Raw genomic sequence first — 19,310 nt, 5'->3', positions numbered from 1 at the left:
CAGAAAAGAAACTGAAATTATGTCAGATTGAAATGATAAAATAATGCCTCTCGCAGGCGAATTTTCATGTAAAGTCCCCTTAGAGAATTGACTCATAGATGATGTATAATGGTCTTTACGAGGAGACACTGTGATAAAGTTTCATTAGGAGGTGGCTCATAAAGGGGTGTTTAAACTTAAAGGCCTTAAGGGCTATGACAGCTCATGGTTATCTGTATTGACATGCTCTATGCCAAGAGATCAAAGGAGCAGATGGGCCGTGTCATCTAGTGGCCCTGAAATACCTAAGGTTGGCCCTGGCTTTATTAATGGATTATATAAATGTGGCTATAATAAGAGTAGCAAGACTAGTTCTTGTGGAACTATATGTGACTACTCCTTAGTTTGGTAACACGGGGTGGATTATGTGGTTGGGCATCTGGCCCAACATGTGACATAGTCCACAGGTCCTTGTTTCTGCAACACACAGGAGGTTATGAATAGAAATAAACCTCAGTCTTCATGTAGCACATTACCTATAAATCTAATAACAACATTTACAAGACAGAATTATAGGCTCTTTTACACATAACTATTTTACATGACAACTATTGAAACTGTATAGCCACCTCTGTGTGGATCTTTCTTATGGACATGGGCGAACAAGTGCTTTAGGGCACTATTACAGGTGACGATTACTGTTAAAAATCGTTTTATCAATTGAATTTAACTGGTAATCGTAGAGTGTGTATGCAGGCAACACTTGAAAAATCTTTTGTATGGCGTTGATCACTTCTTTTAAGTTGATCATAAAATCATTGTTTCCTAATTGTTTGCTTAATATTTGCTAAATGTACATATTGTTCATTCTCGTGCTGGGATCAGGAGTAAACAATCGTAGTAAAGATCGTAACTAAAGACTATCGCTCTGTGTGTTATGGTGAACGATTTCAGGTTGCTCCCAAAAGCTCTTGTTTGAGATCATTTATCGTTAGTCAGTAATCAATAAAGGGGTTGGCCATTCTATAATAAAATTGCTCAGTTTACAGTATCAGTAAGTTTACTCACTGCACTTACTGACTGCAGTTCCCTCATAGAACTAAAATCAGACTCCCCTCCTCCATGCTGTGCTGCCCTGTACTGTGGTGAGTCTCTCCATAAGATGGCTGCCATGGAGGAGCATGTGACCATGCCCCACCCCCAGTGTCCATCACTGAGCCTGTATATACTTATGGTGGACACTGGGGGCGGGGCATGATCACATGCTCCTCCATGTCAGCCATTTTATGGACAGACTCATCACAGAGCAGGGGGGCACAGCCTGGAGGAGGGGAGTCTGGTTTTAGCTCTATAAGGTACACAGGGAGCTGCTGACAATAAGTGCAGTGAGTACCCTTACTAATACTGTACACTGAGCAATTTTACTATGAAGTGGCCAACCACTTTAAAAAATTCTTCGTCTAACACCAACAGATCTGATGGCAGATTATCTGGCAAAGATTTTAAACCAAACCCAGGAGTGGATTTGAAGAGAGGAGAAATCTAGTCTTTCCTTTAGGACCTGTTCTCTGTTTATAGTCTGTTCCTGGGTTTGGCTTCAAATTTTGGCAGATAATCTGTCGTCAGATCTGTTGGTGTAATAGGTAGAGATGAGCGAACCGGCCGAGGTTCAGGTTCATATGAACCTGAACTCTTGGCTTGTGATTGCAGCTGTCTGCCCACTCCGTGGAGAGGGTGTATACAGCCTGAGGACCGCCCGGAAAACTGGGATACAGTTTCTGGCTATGGCTGTATCCCAGTTTTCCAGGCGGTCCTCAGGCTGTATCCACCCTCTCCAAGGAGCGGGCAGACAGCTGCAATCAGAAACCGAGAGTTTAGGTTCATATGAACCCGAACCTCGGCCGGTTCGCTCATCCCTAGTAATAAGGCCTTTAAATTTGAAAATAGAAAGCAACATACCACTTCCTCTTAGTTAGACAAGGTATCCCCATTTTACAATCCACAGCATGTCAATATATGTTGCAGATATGAAGCAGCTTTGTAGTGGATTTTCCCCACAGGGAAAATCTGCAGTATTCTGCCCCGTGTGAAAGGTACCTTGAATACCTTAATTAGTACATTTTGCTGGTGCTGTATTATATAGAGTACTCTATACAACCATACATCAGTTCATGCAGTAACTATCGATGGAAATAGAAATGTACGCAATGTATCTAAGGTACAAAATAACTCTGTAAATTATACATGTTAATCACGTGCTGAGGCTTTTTACAGCTGCACTCTGTCTCATTAATGTCCTAATGATATCATTATGTCTCTAGTGCTCCTCCCAAGCACAAGGTATGATGACGCCAGGAAGCTACGATATTGTTCTTTTAAGGGAACATTTAGAATTAAAACTAGACCCACCCAAAATTAAAGTCAAAAGAAATATAGGGGCTTCAAACAATACTGCATAACCTGCCAAGATCAATAAAAACAATGAAAGGTGGTGGTGGCAGTATAGGCAGTGGCAGTGGCTAGGGGTGGGCCAGTGGGCATAGAGAAAGTGGATCACAGGCCAGCAAAGCATGCCCTATTAGAGCATATGAGATAAGATTACCAGTATTGACATTAAACAGTTAACAAAAAGTAAACTATTCAAAGGTTATTCTTACCGTGCCCCACTACTGTTCCTGCTTCCAATGACTTAGGAACAGTGAAGTAATAATTTGCGTCTGTGAAATCAAACACACAAATCTCCCATTCTGCCAAGCTTCCAGTAATCTGCCAGAGAGAGCACAACAGGTTTAATGAGATAGTACTGCTATGTGATACTCAGAATCAGAACCATCCAGGTTAACATGAATGATGAATGAATTTAGGGACACCCTAGGCCGTACAGTATGGATAGGTAAATCATATATATCTGTGGAGTAGGCTCTTGACTATGCTATACAAGTGGTTAATACTCAGTATTTTCTCCTTTAAAGGTTTTTTAAAGGTTCCATATGCTCTCGAAATGTAACATTAAAGGGGTTCAAAGCAGATACATGACTGACTTTGAGGTTTTAAGGGGGCATTTGTTAGAATATATACGATATATATCATCTGTGTGGATTTCAGGAAGTCACCTGAGTATTGTTTGCATGGGGATAAGATCTCCTTAATGTTTTATTTTTCTTACAAAAGCAATGAATGTATCTAAAGGGGGGAAAGATCAGGTCTCACATAAGGAGGTATGGCAGCACTGAAAGATTCCTAGATACCGGGGCTGACATACAGCAATGATACCAGGAAACACAACAGTATGTTACATTAATCATAAAACATTTACACAGTCAGGACCCCTCTGTAATCGATGGTCACTGAAGGGTCCCAGGGTAATGAATAGCCAATAGTGAACTCATTCAGGACAATAGAAAGTTACAATAAAGACAGGACTGACCTGCAGGAGAGCACACAGCAGCACAAGTCCACAGTAGCCACTCTTATTCATCCCCATTGGGGACTCCAGAAAAGAAGTTCCAAGAAGTTGTCTCAGCTGTCCTCAGATGGTAATGTGTCCCCCTGCAGACTTCAGCTTACTGTAAGACTGTGCCTGGTGCTTACGCACTCTGTTGGACTGGGCAGGGCTTCTTCAGGTGTGGTCACCTGGGGGGTGGCCAGGTAGACTAATCAGTGGGTGGTGACTTTACCAGTCTGTATCAGGGTAGGTGCAACATAGTTTCAGTGACTGCTGTTTAATCATGAGTCTCAGTCACATACATGACACAAAGAGGGAAGTGGGGTGTAATCTGTGCAGTCTCTGTAGCAGGGACAGTGTTTGTGGAGCCTCCTGATCTCACTATTCTGACTTCTCCATTAACGTTAAAAGCAGGGAGTGTCCAAGTAATAATAAATGTAACTGAAAGAGGTTTCTGATGACAGGACATCCACTTGTAAACAAGGCTGAATACAGCACACGACTTACACAGCTACACTTCCAACCTACTCACACTGACCGCCCAACAATTCATTATTTATTATCAGCTCTTTATAGATTATAGGGGGAGCGGCAAGAAGCCACTCTGTCCTGCCAAGGCATCTAGATTCAGTAGAGATAGCAGTTAAGTGAATTGTTGTCCAGGATGAAGGAAAAACTGGCTCAGTCCATTCACTGCCAGCAAGAAGAGATCTTAAAAATTATAAGAAATACAGCGACAAAGGTCGAAACACAGGCACGAGTATTCTTCTTCTTTCAAGTATTCACTTCTCAAGTCTCTCTTCTTCTAAAGTTCCAGCAGAGCACAGTACTACATTGGGTTGGTAGTACTCTCAAGACAAACTCCTCTCCACTACTCTGAACTCTCACAACCTATTCTTCTCCACTGTTCTCAACTCACTCTGTTCTTCTCAGCACACAACCAAGTCAGCACTGCTACTCTACTTTCACTACCTCTACAGTTTTTGGTGGTCTACTCGAGTCAAGTCCAAAGTGATTGTCTACTTGTATGCTAACGCATTCGACTGTAAAGGAAGAGTTTATTTATTTTACCGGGACTCAGTGGTTATTGCACTAGCACCTACACAGCAGCTACACCGTCCTTGGGTCATCTCCCCTTTCTGTGGGTGGCGGTACCGACAGTCCTGGTGGGTCATAACTCCACTCCGGACCACTGTGATAAGCGCCCAAGGGACCCAACACAACCCTGAAGGTCACCGACCATTGGGGAAGGGTATAGCCAGCCACATACAACAAGCAGGTATACCTTTACACCTGTGTGCGGATTTAGCACTGGTGTCATGACAACCTCCTAACCGGCTGAGCTATATTCCACCGACCAACCACCATGGAAGTGGCGTCACCCGCAACAACTTAATAGGTGACCGGTTGAGCACACACCACATAAGAAAGTATAACATTTTTGAGGACCCAAAATACAGGAGTCCTGCAAAAAAAAAAATCATAAATGGACCAAAGTAGACAATGTTTGGTACATTTAACTCAATAGACCATGCATGTGTATGTTCTGCTATACATATCATTCTGCCAGTATAACAATGTAGGCCCCTAATGTAGTGTACTGTAATAGTGTGAACCTAACCCTTTCCCGCCGCCGCATGATCGCAGCATCTATAGGGCTCCAGACAGAGAATTCTCCCTCTACAGAGGGAGCATTCTCTGTCAGCTGTCCATCAGGGCTCTGCGAAGTGATCGCAGAGCCCCGATGGTAGACATGGAAACCTCAGGCTTCTGGTTTCCTGGCTACGGAAGCCGGCGGGGGTTGGGAGGGAAGGCTGGGCGCGCTGGGTGCGTGCCCGTGAGCTCTGCCTCCTTCCCTCTCTCTCCTGCCGCTGTTACAAGATAGTAACAGCGGCAGGGGACAGCGGAAAGGGGGCAGACACCGGGACATCAGCTTATGGGATCATTATGATCCCATAAGATGATGTCCTAAAATGACCTGGGCATTAAGAAATCAATGACCCCAGGTCAAGAAAGGGTTAAAAGAAACCTCATGCACCCGTCTTAATGACCTAGATTCAGTTCACTGCCCTAGCCCTGTCTCTAAATACCCTGGTCAAGGTAGATTGGCTTCTTGGCCCCCTACCTGACACTCACCACCTGAGGCACTTGGCTTCCCCAACAACCCCCTGCATATTGTGCTACAATTACATCTGTATCAGGACACACACCCTTCTAGTTTCACAGTAATTCTTGTCTCTCTGCCCCCAAGTAGTAGGAGTATATGGACATTTGCTATATTGATAAAATTACCAGTTTGGCAGTGGCTAGACAGATGAATGAAACCTCTTGGGCACATATGGGCACATATTTCCATAGGGCCTACAGCAGGTTTGAGACTGCAGATTTAATGCTGCCTCTAACCATTAAGTTACATTGATATTGGTAGCATCAAATCTGCAGCAGATAATAAGCAGTGTTAATGTAGCCTTAAACTGGATACTTGATTAGCTTGTGCTCTGTTCTAGTGTACACTACCTACTGTTCGTGGTGTGGACTTTGGTCTGTAGACTGTTAAACCTGAGTTTCTGCAGAAAGTCATATTTGAAACTAGCTTGTATTGTACTGTGTGAAGTAGATAGATAGAAAGTTAAGGTTTTCATGGTTTGAAATATGTCTGGGTTAGACTGGATTCATATCTTGTTATACTTCAGCACATTACTGATATAGGGCCCGTGCACACAGAACAAAAGAGATGGAAGTTTCAAGCGGAGCCCACGCTGTGGACACCACTTGATATTCTGCCTTTCCAATTGACTCAACAGCAGAGGCGTAGGTAGGCTTCATGGGCCCCCATAGTAAGAAACTGTATGCCCGCCCCCCATACTCACATGACCTGATGCAGTCCCGCAGCTTTCTGTTCTCCCTCCCAGATCCCCGGCGCATGAGTGACATCACTGCTGAGACAGGGAGCTGGGAGAACTAATGCTGAGGGACTTTGAGGGTTATGTGAGTATGTGCATTGGGGGGGGGGAGTTATCTTGTGGCTAGAGGAGCAGTGCTTTCTCTAGCCAAAAGAGAGACTGGAAGGGCTGGGTGCCCTCCCAGTGGTGGCAGATGTAAGTGCTATGAGCTGAAGGCTACCATGGAGGCAGACCATGCTTCTTCTGGTGGGAACCAAACTCCCCCACCACCTAGGCCCCCTAGCAGTTGCGTGTCCTGCCTCCATAGTAGCTTCACCAATGCTCAATGGGATTTCTCATGTGCCTCCGCCCTCCACTCAAAGAATTGACATTGTAAGTCTAATGACCACGATTCCTGTAACAAGTTTTATTGAAGTGCACAGTGGCGTGCTTCTTCCAGCTATATATAATAATCAGTGGGGGTCTCAGCATTGAGATGCTGATGAATCAAAACTTTTGGCACGTGTAGGTGATAATAACACTTTTTTATTAAGATTCTGGGGGGAAAAAACCTGCTGGGGGCATGTACCCCGACACTTAGACCAGCCACATATGACACTTCATAGAGACCAGACCGGTCTCGAAATGCGTTGTGTCTGATTAATAAATGTGGTTATTTATTTTTACCTTATGGTGAACACTTTTTCATTTCCATTGGACCTGCGCCCAGCTGTCCTATATTTGGAGAGGAGGTGTATTGTCCTATACAATATTAGGCAGGTAGTTTTTATGTTATGGGTAATTAATACAGGCACTGTGGTAGTGACATCCGGGCTTTCTTGTCTTATAAATCATTATAATATATAAAGTATATATATACTAAGGTATCATGTAAAATTCTAATGTACTTTTGTATCATTTCGAAAAATTCAGCTGCCTGTCAGTGAATGAGAACCATATCTGAATGATGCCTAGTTCTGTTCAAGCATCTGCAGGTTAATATGGCCCATCAGCGTTCATAAATAAGATCAGTTTGGGGTACAGGAGAAGGGAAAGAAATTTAGACTGCTGCTGGGTTTTGCGTACAGATCGCTGTCTACACTAATACACCGTAACACTCAAATTCCCAAAATAATAAGGAAGGAAAACCCAGAGATAATGAGAGAATCACCTAATTTGCCAATGGGTAGTGGTCACCTGTGTTGAAACTGCATCTTGTGAGCGCTAGCCCTGTAATGAAGTATAGGGATCAAATATGAGAAAATTTATAATATGCCCATACAAGGTTTAAAAAACTACTACTATGACGACCGTGGTTGACTGTTATAGAATATAAAATATAATTGTGCAAATTGTGCAAATAAGTGAGAATATATGTACTCTAAAAATTGTTCATTCTGACCTGTGACTGTTCTACAGGGAAATGGTCGAGATGCAGCGATATTCTGTCCATGCCTATAGCTTGTTGGGATCGCCTGGTGTGGACGTCCCCTTGGACATGCGTAACTGACCCTACATCTTTGAGGTCATGATAGTAATAAAAATCTATAATGTAAGTGTAGGGTGCTAGGCTACAGTATATTAGTCAGTATGGACCATAGACTCTGTCTTGTGATTTCTATATAGGTCGCACAGCTAATAAAGAATGTCCATCCACAGTGCAGTCAATGCAGCGGCATATGAACTGCCCATTGACCCTATGTTATCATCCAACCAACGCGTTTCTCCCAGTCTGTGGCACTAGGTTCCTCAGGGATGGGTCAACTGTGCTTGGTGTGCAGCCGGTCAGTATGTCACTGATATGTAGAAGATCAATGGCCTCTAGTGGAGATGGTAGGTGATAGATGGTAACACTTGGCAGGTGAAACTATAATGCTTCATAGGGTATTAGTGCAATAAGCTAAGCCTGTAGGAGTGCTGGAGATGACAGCCATACCTCGTAGCAGTAGGATTACCCTCATAGTATGTGAACAGCATAGATCCTGTCCCGGGTGGATTACATTTTGTGATTTGCCCACAGTAAGTTAAGTAATGGTATTACAAGTTAGAAAATATTTGTCAGTTAAAGGAAGATGGCGGCAGGTTTGTTTGGCTTACTGCGATAAATCAATGAGCCGTTGCAGGTAATATGACCCGGCCGGATCCTCCGCAATCTCAAGCTACGCCCACAGCTAATGCCGGTCAACATCTGGAACGAGATCACAGTGCGCTGTCCCGCTACCGCCTCACATGAGATTGTGGAGAATCCAGCAGGGTCATATTACCTGCAACGGCTCATTGATTTATCGCAGTAAGCCAAACAAACCTGCCGCCATCTTGCTTTAACTGACAAATATTTTCTAACTTGTAATACCATTACTTAACTTACTGTGGGGCAAATCACAAAATGTAATCCACCCGGGGCAGGACCTATGCTGTTCATGAGGGTAATCCTACTGCTACGAGGTATGGCTGTCATCTCCAGCTTAGCTTATTGCACTAATACCCTATGAAGCATTATAGTTTCACCTGCCAAGTGTTACCATCTATCACCTACCATCTCCACTAGAGGCCATTGATCTTCTACATATCAGTGACATACTGACCGGCTGAAAACCAAGCACAGTTGACCCATCCCTGAGGAACCTAGTACCACAGACTGGGAGAAACGCGTCGGTTGGATGATAACATAGGGTCAATGGGCAGTTCATACGCTGCTGCATTGACTGCACTGTGGATGGACATTCTTTATTAGCTGTGCGACCTATATAGAAATCACAAGACAGAGTCTATGGTCCATACTGACTAATATACTGTAGCCTAGCACCCTGCACTTAAGGGCCTATTACAAAGGTCGTTCCCCGCTCGCTGCCGCCGCTATTCAGCGCGGCAGCAGCGAGCAGGAGGGGGCGGTGGGGAGCTGCGGGGGGGGGGGGGCTGCCCAGGTGATCGCTGATCGTCCGGGCAGCCCATAGGATATAGCAGCGTCTGCTGACGACGCTCCTATTCAATGGAGCGACGGCAGCAGATCGCTGCTATATCAGTCGCTTGTTTTTCAACATGTTGAAAAACAAGCGACTGCAACGATCAGCCGACATGAACGATGTCGGCTGATCGTTGCACTCTATTCCACGGGACGATTATCGTCCGTAGTGGCCGATATCGGCCAAATACGAACGATAATCGTTCCGTGGAATAGGGCCTTTACATTATAGATTTTTATTACTATCATGACCTCGTAGATGTAGGGTCAGTTCCGCCTGGCCAAGGGGATGCCCACACCAGGTGGCCCCAACAAGCTATAGGCAGGGACAGAATATCGCTGCATCTCGACCTTTGACATTGCCCTGTAGAACCGTCACAGGTCAGAATGAACAATTTTTTAGAGCACATATATTTTTACTTATTTGTACGCTTTTTCTTTTTTATACTATATCAAATAAAAGTTATATTTTATATTCTATAACAGTCAACCACGGTCATCATAGTAGTAGTATTTTGTCTGAAGAAGACACGGTGGTGACACCTTTAATAGCTATACTGTTACCCGAATCCTGATAATCCACATTTCGAAACCATACAAGGTTTGGCAGAAATACATTTCTTTGTCAATGCCTTATACTGACTGTGAGAATGGCTTCAGGACATTGCAGCAACCTGTGTAGGCAGTCTATAGACAGAATATTGACCGCAATGCATAGTACACACATTCTTCTGACCATGCCTGCAGGGTGGCAGTATGGAATTGGGAGTTTAGTGCAAGTTTGTAGTGTTAAAGGGAATATATCAGATGCAATTGCTTAATAGTTAAAAAGGTTATAAGGAATGGTCACATACTCCATTACATACATAAATATCAGACACTAGTAATTACCTCCAGTAATTGTCACAGCTTAGATTTTCTGGTCATCTCTGCTGGAGAAGTCTGGAGAAGATAAAAGATTGCTGTAATGTAATATAATAGGGATAGCCATCATTGACGCCTTCCTCCTCCTATGCCCTAGGCATGGCCACATAAAAGACAACAGCTCTCATTTACACTCTGCTAGTTTTCTACACATTTTTTATGACGTGGGTTGTAATTATGCAGCAGACCCATACCGGCATAAGTCCTGCTGAGAGATGATGTCATGTTATTGCAACTATACTGGAGGCTGAAGAGCCAAATATGGAAAACTGTATGGCCTTGTGTGAGGTCATCTTTCTTGTGGTGTTGGCCATGTACTGAACCAAAAGTGGCCATACACATTCAATAACTGTCGGCTGACATTTATTTGACAGGTTATTGGAGCCAAAACCAGGAACAGACTATAAACAGAGAACAGGTCATAAAGGAAAGACTGAAATTTCTTCTCTTTTCGAATCCATTCCTGGCTTTGGCCTCAAAAATCTGTCAGATATCTGTGTGTGTAAAAGGACTCTTATGCAGTATCACCTGCCTATTGTTTTCCAGCTGTTGCCAAACTACAACTCCCAGAATACTCTAATAGGAATATGTCATTATGCAATAACAGGAGAGCCACAGGTTAAGGACTACTGTCCTAATGACTTCATAAAGGGGTTATGTGAGTAAGCAAGTTATGGCGAGAAGCATTGTGTAACATCTTCTGTCTGATATCATTTCATCTGCCGGGGGCTGGGAACATAGACATAGAGGAATGTGCTAGGGGCAGATACCCCTCCCCCTTCCACCATATAGAAAACTGAAACTTAGGATGCTGCTCTTAAAGGGGATTTCCTAGAATGAGCATTTCAGCCACATGTATTTACATGTCATAAATGTCAGACTGCTAGGCATCTGAGTCTGACCACGAGGATGTCCACTAATCCTAAGTATGGGGGTCTACCTTTAGCTGTGAAAAATATGGAAGCCGACACAATAACCGTGCTACCAAGCACCACAACTCTCTGGTGTATCCAGTCAGATCTCTATTAAAGAGATATCTATATCCTGTCAAATTGACATGTTTATTGTGAAAACCCCCTACAGAGTCTGTATCGCCTAGTTTTTTTGTTTTTACTAACTAGAGCATTCTTTTTTTCTAATCTATTTCTATTATCTGATTGTAAATTTTGTACCATTGCTTCTCAAACTGTGAGGCACCCCCTAGTTGTTGGTGAGACACCCCCAAGTTGTTGATGAGGCACCCCCTAGTTGTTGGTTAGGTGCCCGCTAGTTGTTGGTTAGGCACCCCTATTTGTTTGTGAGGCACCCACTAGTTGTTAGTGAGGGGTCCCCTACTTCTTGGTGAGGCACCTGCTACTTGACTTGTCAATTCTTTGAGATGAGAGCGACGGAAGCGGAGGCGCGAGAGCCATCCCATAGAGACACTGTGTGAACAGGCCCTATCAGATTATAATCTACATTACATCCACAGTCTCACCATAGACAACATGAAACAGAGACAGGCTCCCTTATTATAAACAAACTATCATTTACTCTGAAATTCTGGGGAATTTCCAAGAAATCATGGTTCTAAAGCCATTCAGGAACAGAGCTTGGAGCCCTGGGCAGTGCTGTGCAGTATCTCATGTCTAACCCTCCCCACAGCCCCAACCCTAACCCTAACCCTCCTGATTAGCACCAACCCCGAGGGTTAGGGTTAGGGTTGTTGTGTGGGAAGGGGATAGTTAGATGATTTTAGTAACCCTAATCCCAGAGGCGTAACTAGAAATGGCTGGGCCCCATAGCAAATTTTTTATTGGGCCCCCTCCCGACTGACCACAAACCTGTCAAATGTAGTCATAAACTTTAACATTTAACTGCAAGTGCTCATCAGGAGCGCTTACAGTTAAAGGGACATTTTCAGCACCTACTGTAGGAGGCTTGCTTGGCCACCAGGTGATGCAAATGATGACTTCTCAGGGGGCCCAGTGTACTGCAGGAATAGGCTACCAGGCCCCCTGAGGCAGTGGGCCCCATAGCTATGGCTGCTATGGTGGTAGTTACGGTAGGTCCGGCAGGGGCTGATTTTAACTGATAGGAAGCCCGGAGTGGAGCAGCCAATGAAATCCGGCCGGGGCGGGGCTTGCCTGGGAGCTGTGCGCGCGCGCCCAGTGAGTGCCCGTGTGTGCCCTGCACTGACATGTGCATTTGCTGCCGGGCGCACACAGAAACTGTTGCTGGGGGACGCCTTCCTCGGCATGCCCACAAGCCACCCACCCGGACTCAGCGTGTCCTCATGCCCGCTGCCCACCGCTCCTCTCCCCTGCCTGCAGGCTGCCTCAGCTAGCCAGCCCCTCAGGCACAGCTGTCCCCTGTGGCGAGGAGAGAACAAGGAGCAGTGGCTGTTTGAAATTGGCGCCCGCCGCTCATGTCCACTGGCCCGGGACCCTGCACACCTCCCTGCCACCAACGTTCTCTCACCTGCTGGACGCCCTCGGAGAGGGGAAAGCCTGTACCCATTGCTGGCCGCTCCTCTCCTCTTCCTGCATGCCGCCACAGCTACACAGCTGTTCCGCTGCAGTGGAGAGAGGATCAGGAGCAGCTAGCGACGGCCGGAGAGTACGGGCTATTGTTCTCTGGTGTCAGCTGTGTCACACATTGCACAGGTAGGAGGTATATACATATATACTGTATATATATATATATATATATATATATATATATACAGTGGTACCTTGGTTTAAGAGTAACTTGGTTTAAGAGCGTTTTGGTTTAAGAGCTCACAGTTTTTCAGAATTGGGACTTGGTTTAGGAGCATTGCTTTGGTTTAAGAGCTCCCTGTACTGGGTGGGAGCGCAAGTGGGGGAGGGGCATGGTCTGCTTAGCGTGGTCTACAGCACTGTACTCTGACCCAGGAAGTCTCCCTCACCTTTCAAATCATAGCAGATCCGCTTCAGGCTGGGGCTTGCATCAGAGGACAGGATGGTGGAGGTAATCTCTTCATAGCTGTAACCCCTCTTTCCCTGGACAGAGAGTGCTGCATGTATGTGCCCACATATGTCCTGCTCATTCCTTCCTGGTCCCTGCAGCCTCTGTCAGCCCTTTTGTTTCCCATCCTCTCCATTACTGTACAGTAACTCATAATATCACATATTCTGCTGTTTCTGAATGTTTGTTTCATCTGTTTTACATGTTCAGAATTCAGAATAATAAATTATTATTTTTGGGGTGTGGAACCCATTGTCTGCATTTCTATGATTTCTTATGGGAAAATTTGCTTTGGTTTAAGAGGATTACAAGCACGGTCCCGGAACGAATTATGCTCGTAATCCAAGGCACCACTGTATATATATACAGGAGAGTACGGGCTATTGTTCTCTGGTGTCAGCTGTGTCACACATTGCGCAGGTAGGATATATATATATATATATATATATATATATATATATATATATATATATATATTAGCTTGTACTCTCCTGTATATATATATATATATATATATATATATATATATATATTAGCCTGTTCTCTCCTGTGTATATATATATATATTAGCCTGTACTCTCCTGTATATATATATATATATATATATATATATATATGTATATAAACTCACCGGCCACTTTATTAGGTACACCTGTCCAACTGCACGTTACCACTTAATTTCTAATCAGCCAATCACATGGCGGCAACTCAGTGCATTTAGGCATGTAGACATGGTCAAGACAATCTCCTGCAGTTCAAACCGAGCATCAGTATGGGGAAGAAAGGTGATTTGAGTGCCTTTGAACGCGGCATGGTTGTTGGTGTCAGAAGGGCTGGTCTGAGTATTTCAGAAACTGCTGATCTACTGGGATTTTCACGCACAACCATCTCTAGGGTTTACAGAGAATGGTCCAAAAAAGAAAAAACATCCAATGAGCGGCAGTTCTGTGGCGGAAATGCCTTGTTGATGCCAGAGGTCAGAGGAGAATGGGCAGACTGGTTCGAGCTGATAGAAAGGCAACAGTGACTCAAATAGCCAACCGTTACAACCAAGGTAGGCAGAAGAGCATCTCTGAACGCACAGTACCTCGAACTTTGAGGCAGATGGGCTACAGCAGCAGAAGACCACACCGGGTGCCACTCCTTTCAGCTAAGAACAGGAAACTGAGGCTACAATTTGCACAAGCTCATTGAAATTGGACAGTAGAAGATTGGAAAAACGTTGCCTGGTCTGATGAGTCTCGATTTCTGCTGCGACATTCGGATGGTAGGGTCAGAATTTGGCGTCAACAACATGAAAGCATGGATCCATCCTGCCTTGTATCAACGGTTCAGGCTGGTGGTGGTGGTGTCATGGTGTGAGGAATATTTTCTTGGCACTCTTTGGGCCCCTTGGTACCAATTGAGCATCGTTGCAACGCCACAGCCTACCTGAGCATTGTTGCTGACCATGTCCATCCCTTTATGACCACAATGTACCCAACATCTGATGGCTACTTTCAGCAGGATAATGCGCCATGTCATAAAGCTAGAATCATCTCAGACTGGTTTCTTGAACATGACAATGAGTTCACTGTACTCAAATGGCCTCCACAGTCACCAGATCTCAATCCAATAGAGCATCTTTGGGATGTGGTGGAACGGGAGATTCGTATCATGGATGTGCAGCCGACAAATCTGCGGCAACTGTGTTGATGCCATCATGTCAATATGGACCAAAATCTCTGAGGAATGCTTCCAGCACCTTGTTGAATCTATGCCACGAAGAATTGAGGCAGTTCTGAAGGCAAAAGGGGGTCCAACCCGTTACTAGCATGGTGTACCTAATAAAGTGGCCGGTGAGTGTGTATATATATATATATATATATATATATATATATATATATATATTTCCTGGACGTCCTCCGGCAGCACAACAACGGGTTAAGTTCAGGTTCACTGGAACAAGTCAGAAGAGACTAATGCTGCGTTTACAGACAGATTTATCTGACAGATCTTTGAAGCCAAAACCAGGAACAGACTATAAACAGGGATCAGGTCATAAAGGAAAGACTGGGATCTATCCTCTTTTTAAATCCATTCCTGGCTTTGGCTTCCAAAATCTGTCAGATAAATCTTTCTGTGTTAACGCAGCATAATTAGCAGTAATTAACAAATCAAAGATAATTAAGAGCCTATAAGACCGCAGAGAGACCACCAACACACTGAGTTTTATTTCTTCTGCAACATCTTTAGAAGAGACTGTGGACTTTTAGGAGTCAGGTTTTTATTATTATTATATTTTTATATATTCCTTTTGTCTTTATAGTAATCTTGTGTTTCGTTTGTTTCAGAAGTTATGAACACTATTGTTTGCTTAAACCTTCCTAAATATAGCAGCGAGGGTTCCTGCTAAGGAAGGTTTATTTTAGAGTTCCATGCAGCGAGTACCTGCAATAGCTCTATCCTGTGTGCGGTCCCGCATATCCTCGGTGTTGGTTCGGGTCCTCCGGCATCCTCCACGTTGTCAAGATGGCGTTTCCGGGTTCAGTGGTCAGACCGGATGTGACGTTCGGCCGGGGATGACGCACTTCCGGCTATCGTCACATTAGTGCGGACCAATCGCGCGTGCCAGGAATTCCGGAAGTGACGCGCGGGTCCGACGGAGCATGCGCATGGCGCGAAAAAGGTATTTAGTTGGCGTGCGGCTTGCTGGCAGTGCTCTAGCACTTGCCAGGCAGCCGAGTATTAGACGCCAATAGTAAGTACTGTGTGCTGGGGTTGGATTGTATGTTTTAGCATTCCAGCATATTAATGCTACCCTTCTATGTTTCCCTTCCTAGATGTCTGAGTCTGGTCACTCTGGGAAAAAAGGCAGGAAATCGAGGCACAGGAGTTGTAGATCCTGCCGGCAACCTATGCCTGATAATGCCCTGGATGACACTTGTGATGCCTGTTTAGCCCCTCCTGCTGTCAATTATTTCCAGTCTCAGGCTGAAGATTTCTTCACCTGGTTTAAGAGTCAGTGTGGCAACATTATGGATGCTCAGCAACCAGCTAAGAGGTCAAGGTCTGATAGACCCCCCTCTCCTCCAGCACGCTCCTCTGCTGCTTCCTCTGATTCGTCTTCTGATGATCCGCATGAGGGAGGTTCTGAAGATTATTATTTATTTAATAAGCAGGACTTAAATAAACTGATTAAAACAGTGAAAGCTACAGTGGAATCAGAAAAGCCCCTTCCTAAGAGAGCCAAGAAAGAGGCTTTATATTACTATCCTGCGATGGAGGAGAAAGTTTTTCCAAGTCATCCACTTCTAAAAACCTTGTTTGAGGCAGACTGGAAAAAAACAGAGAAAAGGGTTGCCCCAGGGGCCTGATTCAAAAATCTGTATAAAATAGACGCTACAGAGTGTGAAGCATGGGAGTTGCCCCCAAAAATAAACCTAGCTATAGCTAAGCTATCCAAAAACTCGGTTTATCCTTCTGATGAAGCAAAATTACTGAAGGATGCTATGGATAAAAAAGCAGATACTCTGTCTAAAAAAGCGTATTCCTCTACTTCCTTTACAGCTAAGGCTTCGCTGGCAGCAGTCCCAGTCGCCCGAGCTCTCCGCACCTGGCTGAGTCATCTGTCCAGAGATCTGTAAGACGGAATACCACGTGAGGATATTATTAATAAAATCCCTTAGATGAAGACAGCCGCTGAATTTTTATATGATTATCCTGTTGATGTTCTCCGTTTGAGTTCTCGCACTCTGGCATTGACCAATTCTATACGCAGATGTCTCTGGATTAAACAATGGTCGGGTGATCTCTCCTCAAAGTATAATTTCTGCTCTCTCCCCTTTGATCCAGAAAGCTTGTTCGGGCCCCAACTTCACCCAATTCTAAAAGATATCAATGAAGACAAAGGGGCGGTTTTTCCTTCATCAGTGAAGAAACAACCTGGGAAACCTTTTCATCGGAGACGCACCTCACCAAAATGTAAGAAAAACTATAGGCCTTTTCGCTTTCGCAATTCCCGACAGACCAGAGACTCAGCAACATACAATCCTAAAAAGGAAAAGCCACAGTCCAAAAGATCTACAGAGCAATGACGCCAGGCTATCAGTTCCACCAGTGGGGGCAAGGCTGCTACATTTTTCTTCCACCTGGCGGAAATCTACAGGAGATTTGTGGGTGCACAAGGTCGTCTCCGTGGGTCTCTCACTAGAGTTCAGAACCATTCCTCAGGACAAGTTCTTCATAAACACCTCATCCGATCCTCAACTTCCACCCCTGGTCCAGCAGTTCCTGTTGAAAGGTGCTCTGGAGGAGGTTCCATTCAATCAAAGAGGCCGAGGGGTATATTCCAGACTATTCACCGTGCCAAAGCCAAACAAAAAGTTCCGGCTGGTAATAGACCTAACCTACCTAAACAGACACCTGGTATCCAAGCATTTCAAAATGGAAAATATAAAATCCGTCATCGCCTGTCTCCAACCAGACGATTTTCTCGCCCTAATAGACTTAACAGATGCATACCTGCATATCCCAGTGATCCCAGCTCACAGGAAGTTTCTGCGAGTAGCTGTTCTCGACCATCAGACTCAGAATCACTACCAGTTTACATGCCTTTCCTTCGGCCTGTCCTTCGCGCCAAGGGTATTTACAAAAGTGGCGGTAGTGCTAATAGCAGCTTTTTGTCTACAGGGAATAACCGTAATACCGTACTTAGACGATTGGCTCATCAAAGCACAGTCAGAGTCTCTCCTTCGCTCTCAGCTTGCCACTACTCTCAGCTTTCTTCAAGAACACGGCTTTATCATAAACTGGGAAAAGTCACAACTGGTTCCCGCACAAAGGGTCCAATATCTAGAATTTATTCTGGACTCTCACCAGATGTCTCTAACTCTTTCAGCTGAAAGAATCCGGAAACTGAGAGCAGAAGTCCGAAATTTAATAAGCCATCCTCTTTCTTCAGTGAGACGAGCGATGAGGACTGAGGATGAGGGCTGCCTAACATCATCCATAGACGCGGTGAACTGGGCTCGGGCACACACGAGAGCTCTTCAAGAGGACATCCTGGCATCATGGAAGAGGACTTCTTCAACCTTAGACAAGCCACTCTTCATTTCTCACCAGACAAGACAAGACCTGACTTGGTGGTTACATCCAGGCCGTCTAGAGACAGGAGTGTGTCTCTTACCTCATCCGAAAGTGACCATCACCACGGATGCCTCGTTTTGGGCTTGGGGTGCCCATGCAGGGAAAAGGTGGATCCAGAATGCTTGGTCTCCACAAGAGAGGAGGATGTCATCAAACTGGAAGGAGCTTCACGCAGTCAGGTTGGCTTTACAGCATTTTCTTCCTCTGATACGCCACAGAGAAGTCCTGGTGCAGTCAGACAACATGGCAACAGTCTTCTATCTGAGGAAGCAAGGGGGAACGAGATCCAACTCCTTGATGTCGGATTGCAGACTATTATTCCAATGGGCAGAGAAGAACATTCTTGCCATTTCAGCGGTTCACATAAGAGGGGTCCCGAATGTGACAGCAGATGCCCTCAGCAGGCATCGCCTGATGCCGGGCGAATGGAGCCTGAACCCCAAGATCTTCAGGGAAATAACCCAGAAGTTTGGTCTCCCAGAAGTAGACGTGATGGCCATCAGTCAAAATGCAAAACTCAAGAAGTTTTGTTCCCTGGTGCGTCATCAGAACCCCTACGTGCTGGACGGGATGTCCATGTCTTGGAAGACAACGTTTGTCTACGCCTACCCTCCGCTTCCTCTGATTCAGAACGTTCTAGAGAATGTGAAACAAGAGAGGGCCAAAGCCATCTTAATTCTTCCGTTCTGGCCTTGCAGGGCCTGGTTCTCGCTCGTCTGGTCACTCTCGAGAGGAAGATTCTGGAAGCTACTATCTCGTCCCGATCTCCTTTCCCAGAGGGGACTATACCACCCAGATCTCGAGAGACTCCACTTAACAGCCTGGTTGGTGAACTAGATCTACTTCGCCAGGAAGGTTTCTAAGAGGAAGTCATTCAAACCTTAGAGAAAGCCAGGAAACCAAACACTCTCAAGACATATGACAGAATCTGGAAGGTCTTTAAGTCTACCATCAGCCCTTCTACTTCACAGGTTTCCCTTCCTTCAGTTCTACAATTCTTGCAAGAAGGATTGAAAAAAGGACT

General features: G+C 44.9%; 1 protein-coding gene across 1 annotated transcript in view; it reads right to left on the bottom strand.

Annotated features, from left to right (window-relative positions):
• The window catches only part of LOC138788327 (cadherin-1-like), a 34,519-nt gene extending 30,939 nt beyond the window's left edge, over positions 1 to 3,580 (bottom strand). The window contains exons 1-2 of the mRNA XM_069966086.1: positions 3,407 to 3,580; positions 2,637 to 2,745 (exon numbers count right to left, since the gene is read on the bottom strand). Of these exons, the coding sequence (XP_069822187.1) occupies positions 2,637 to 2,745; positions 3,407 to 3,463 (166 nt within the window). The 5' untranslated portion in view covers positions 3,464 to 3,580. The remainder of the gene's footprint in view (positions 1 to 2,636; positions 2,746 to 3,406) is intronic.
• Positions 3,581 to 19,310: the final 15,730 nt, after the last annotated feature.

This window comes from Dendropsophus ebraccatus, chromosome 4, assembly GCF_027789765.1.
Source record: "Dendropsophus ebraccatus isolate aDenEbr1 chromosome 4, aDenEbr1.pat, whole genome shotgun sequence".
Lineage (NCBI taxonomy): Eukaryota > Metazoa > Chordata > Amphibia > Anura > Hylidae > Dendropsophus > Dendropsophus ebraccatus.
The sequence above is the reverse complement of the archived record's forward strand: the minus strand, read 5'-3'. Positions and strand labels throughout refer to the sequence as shown.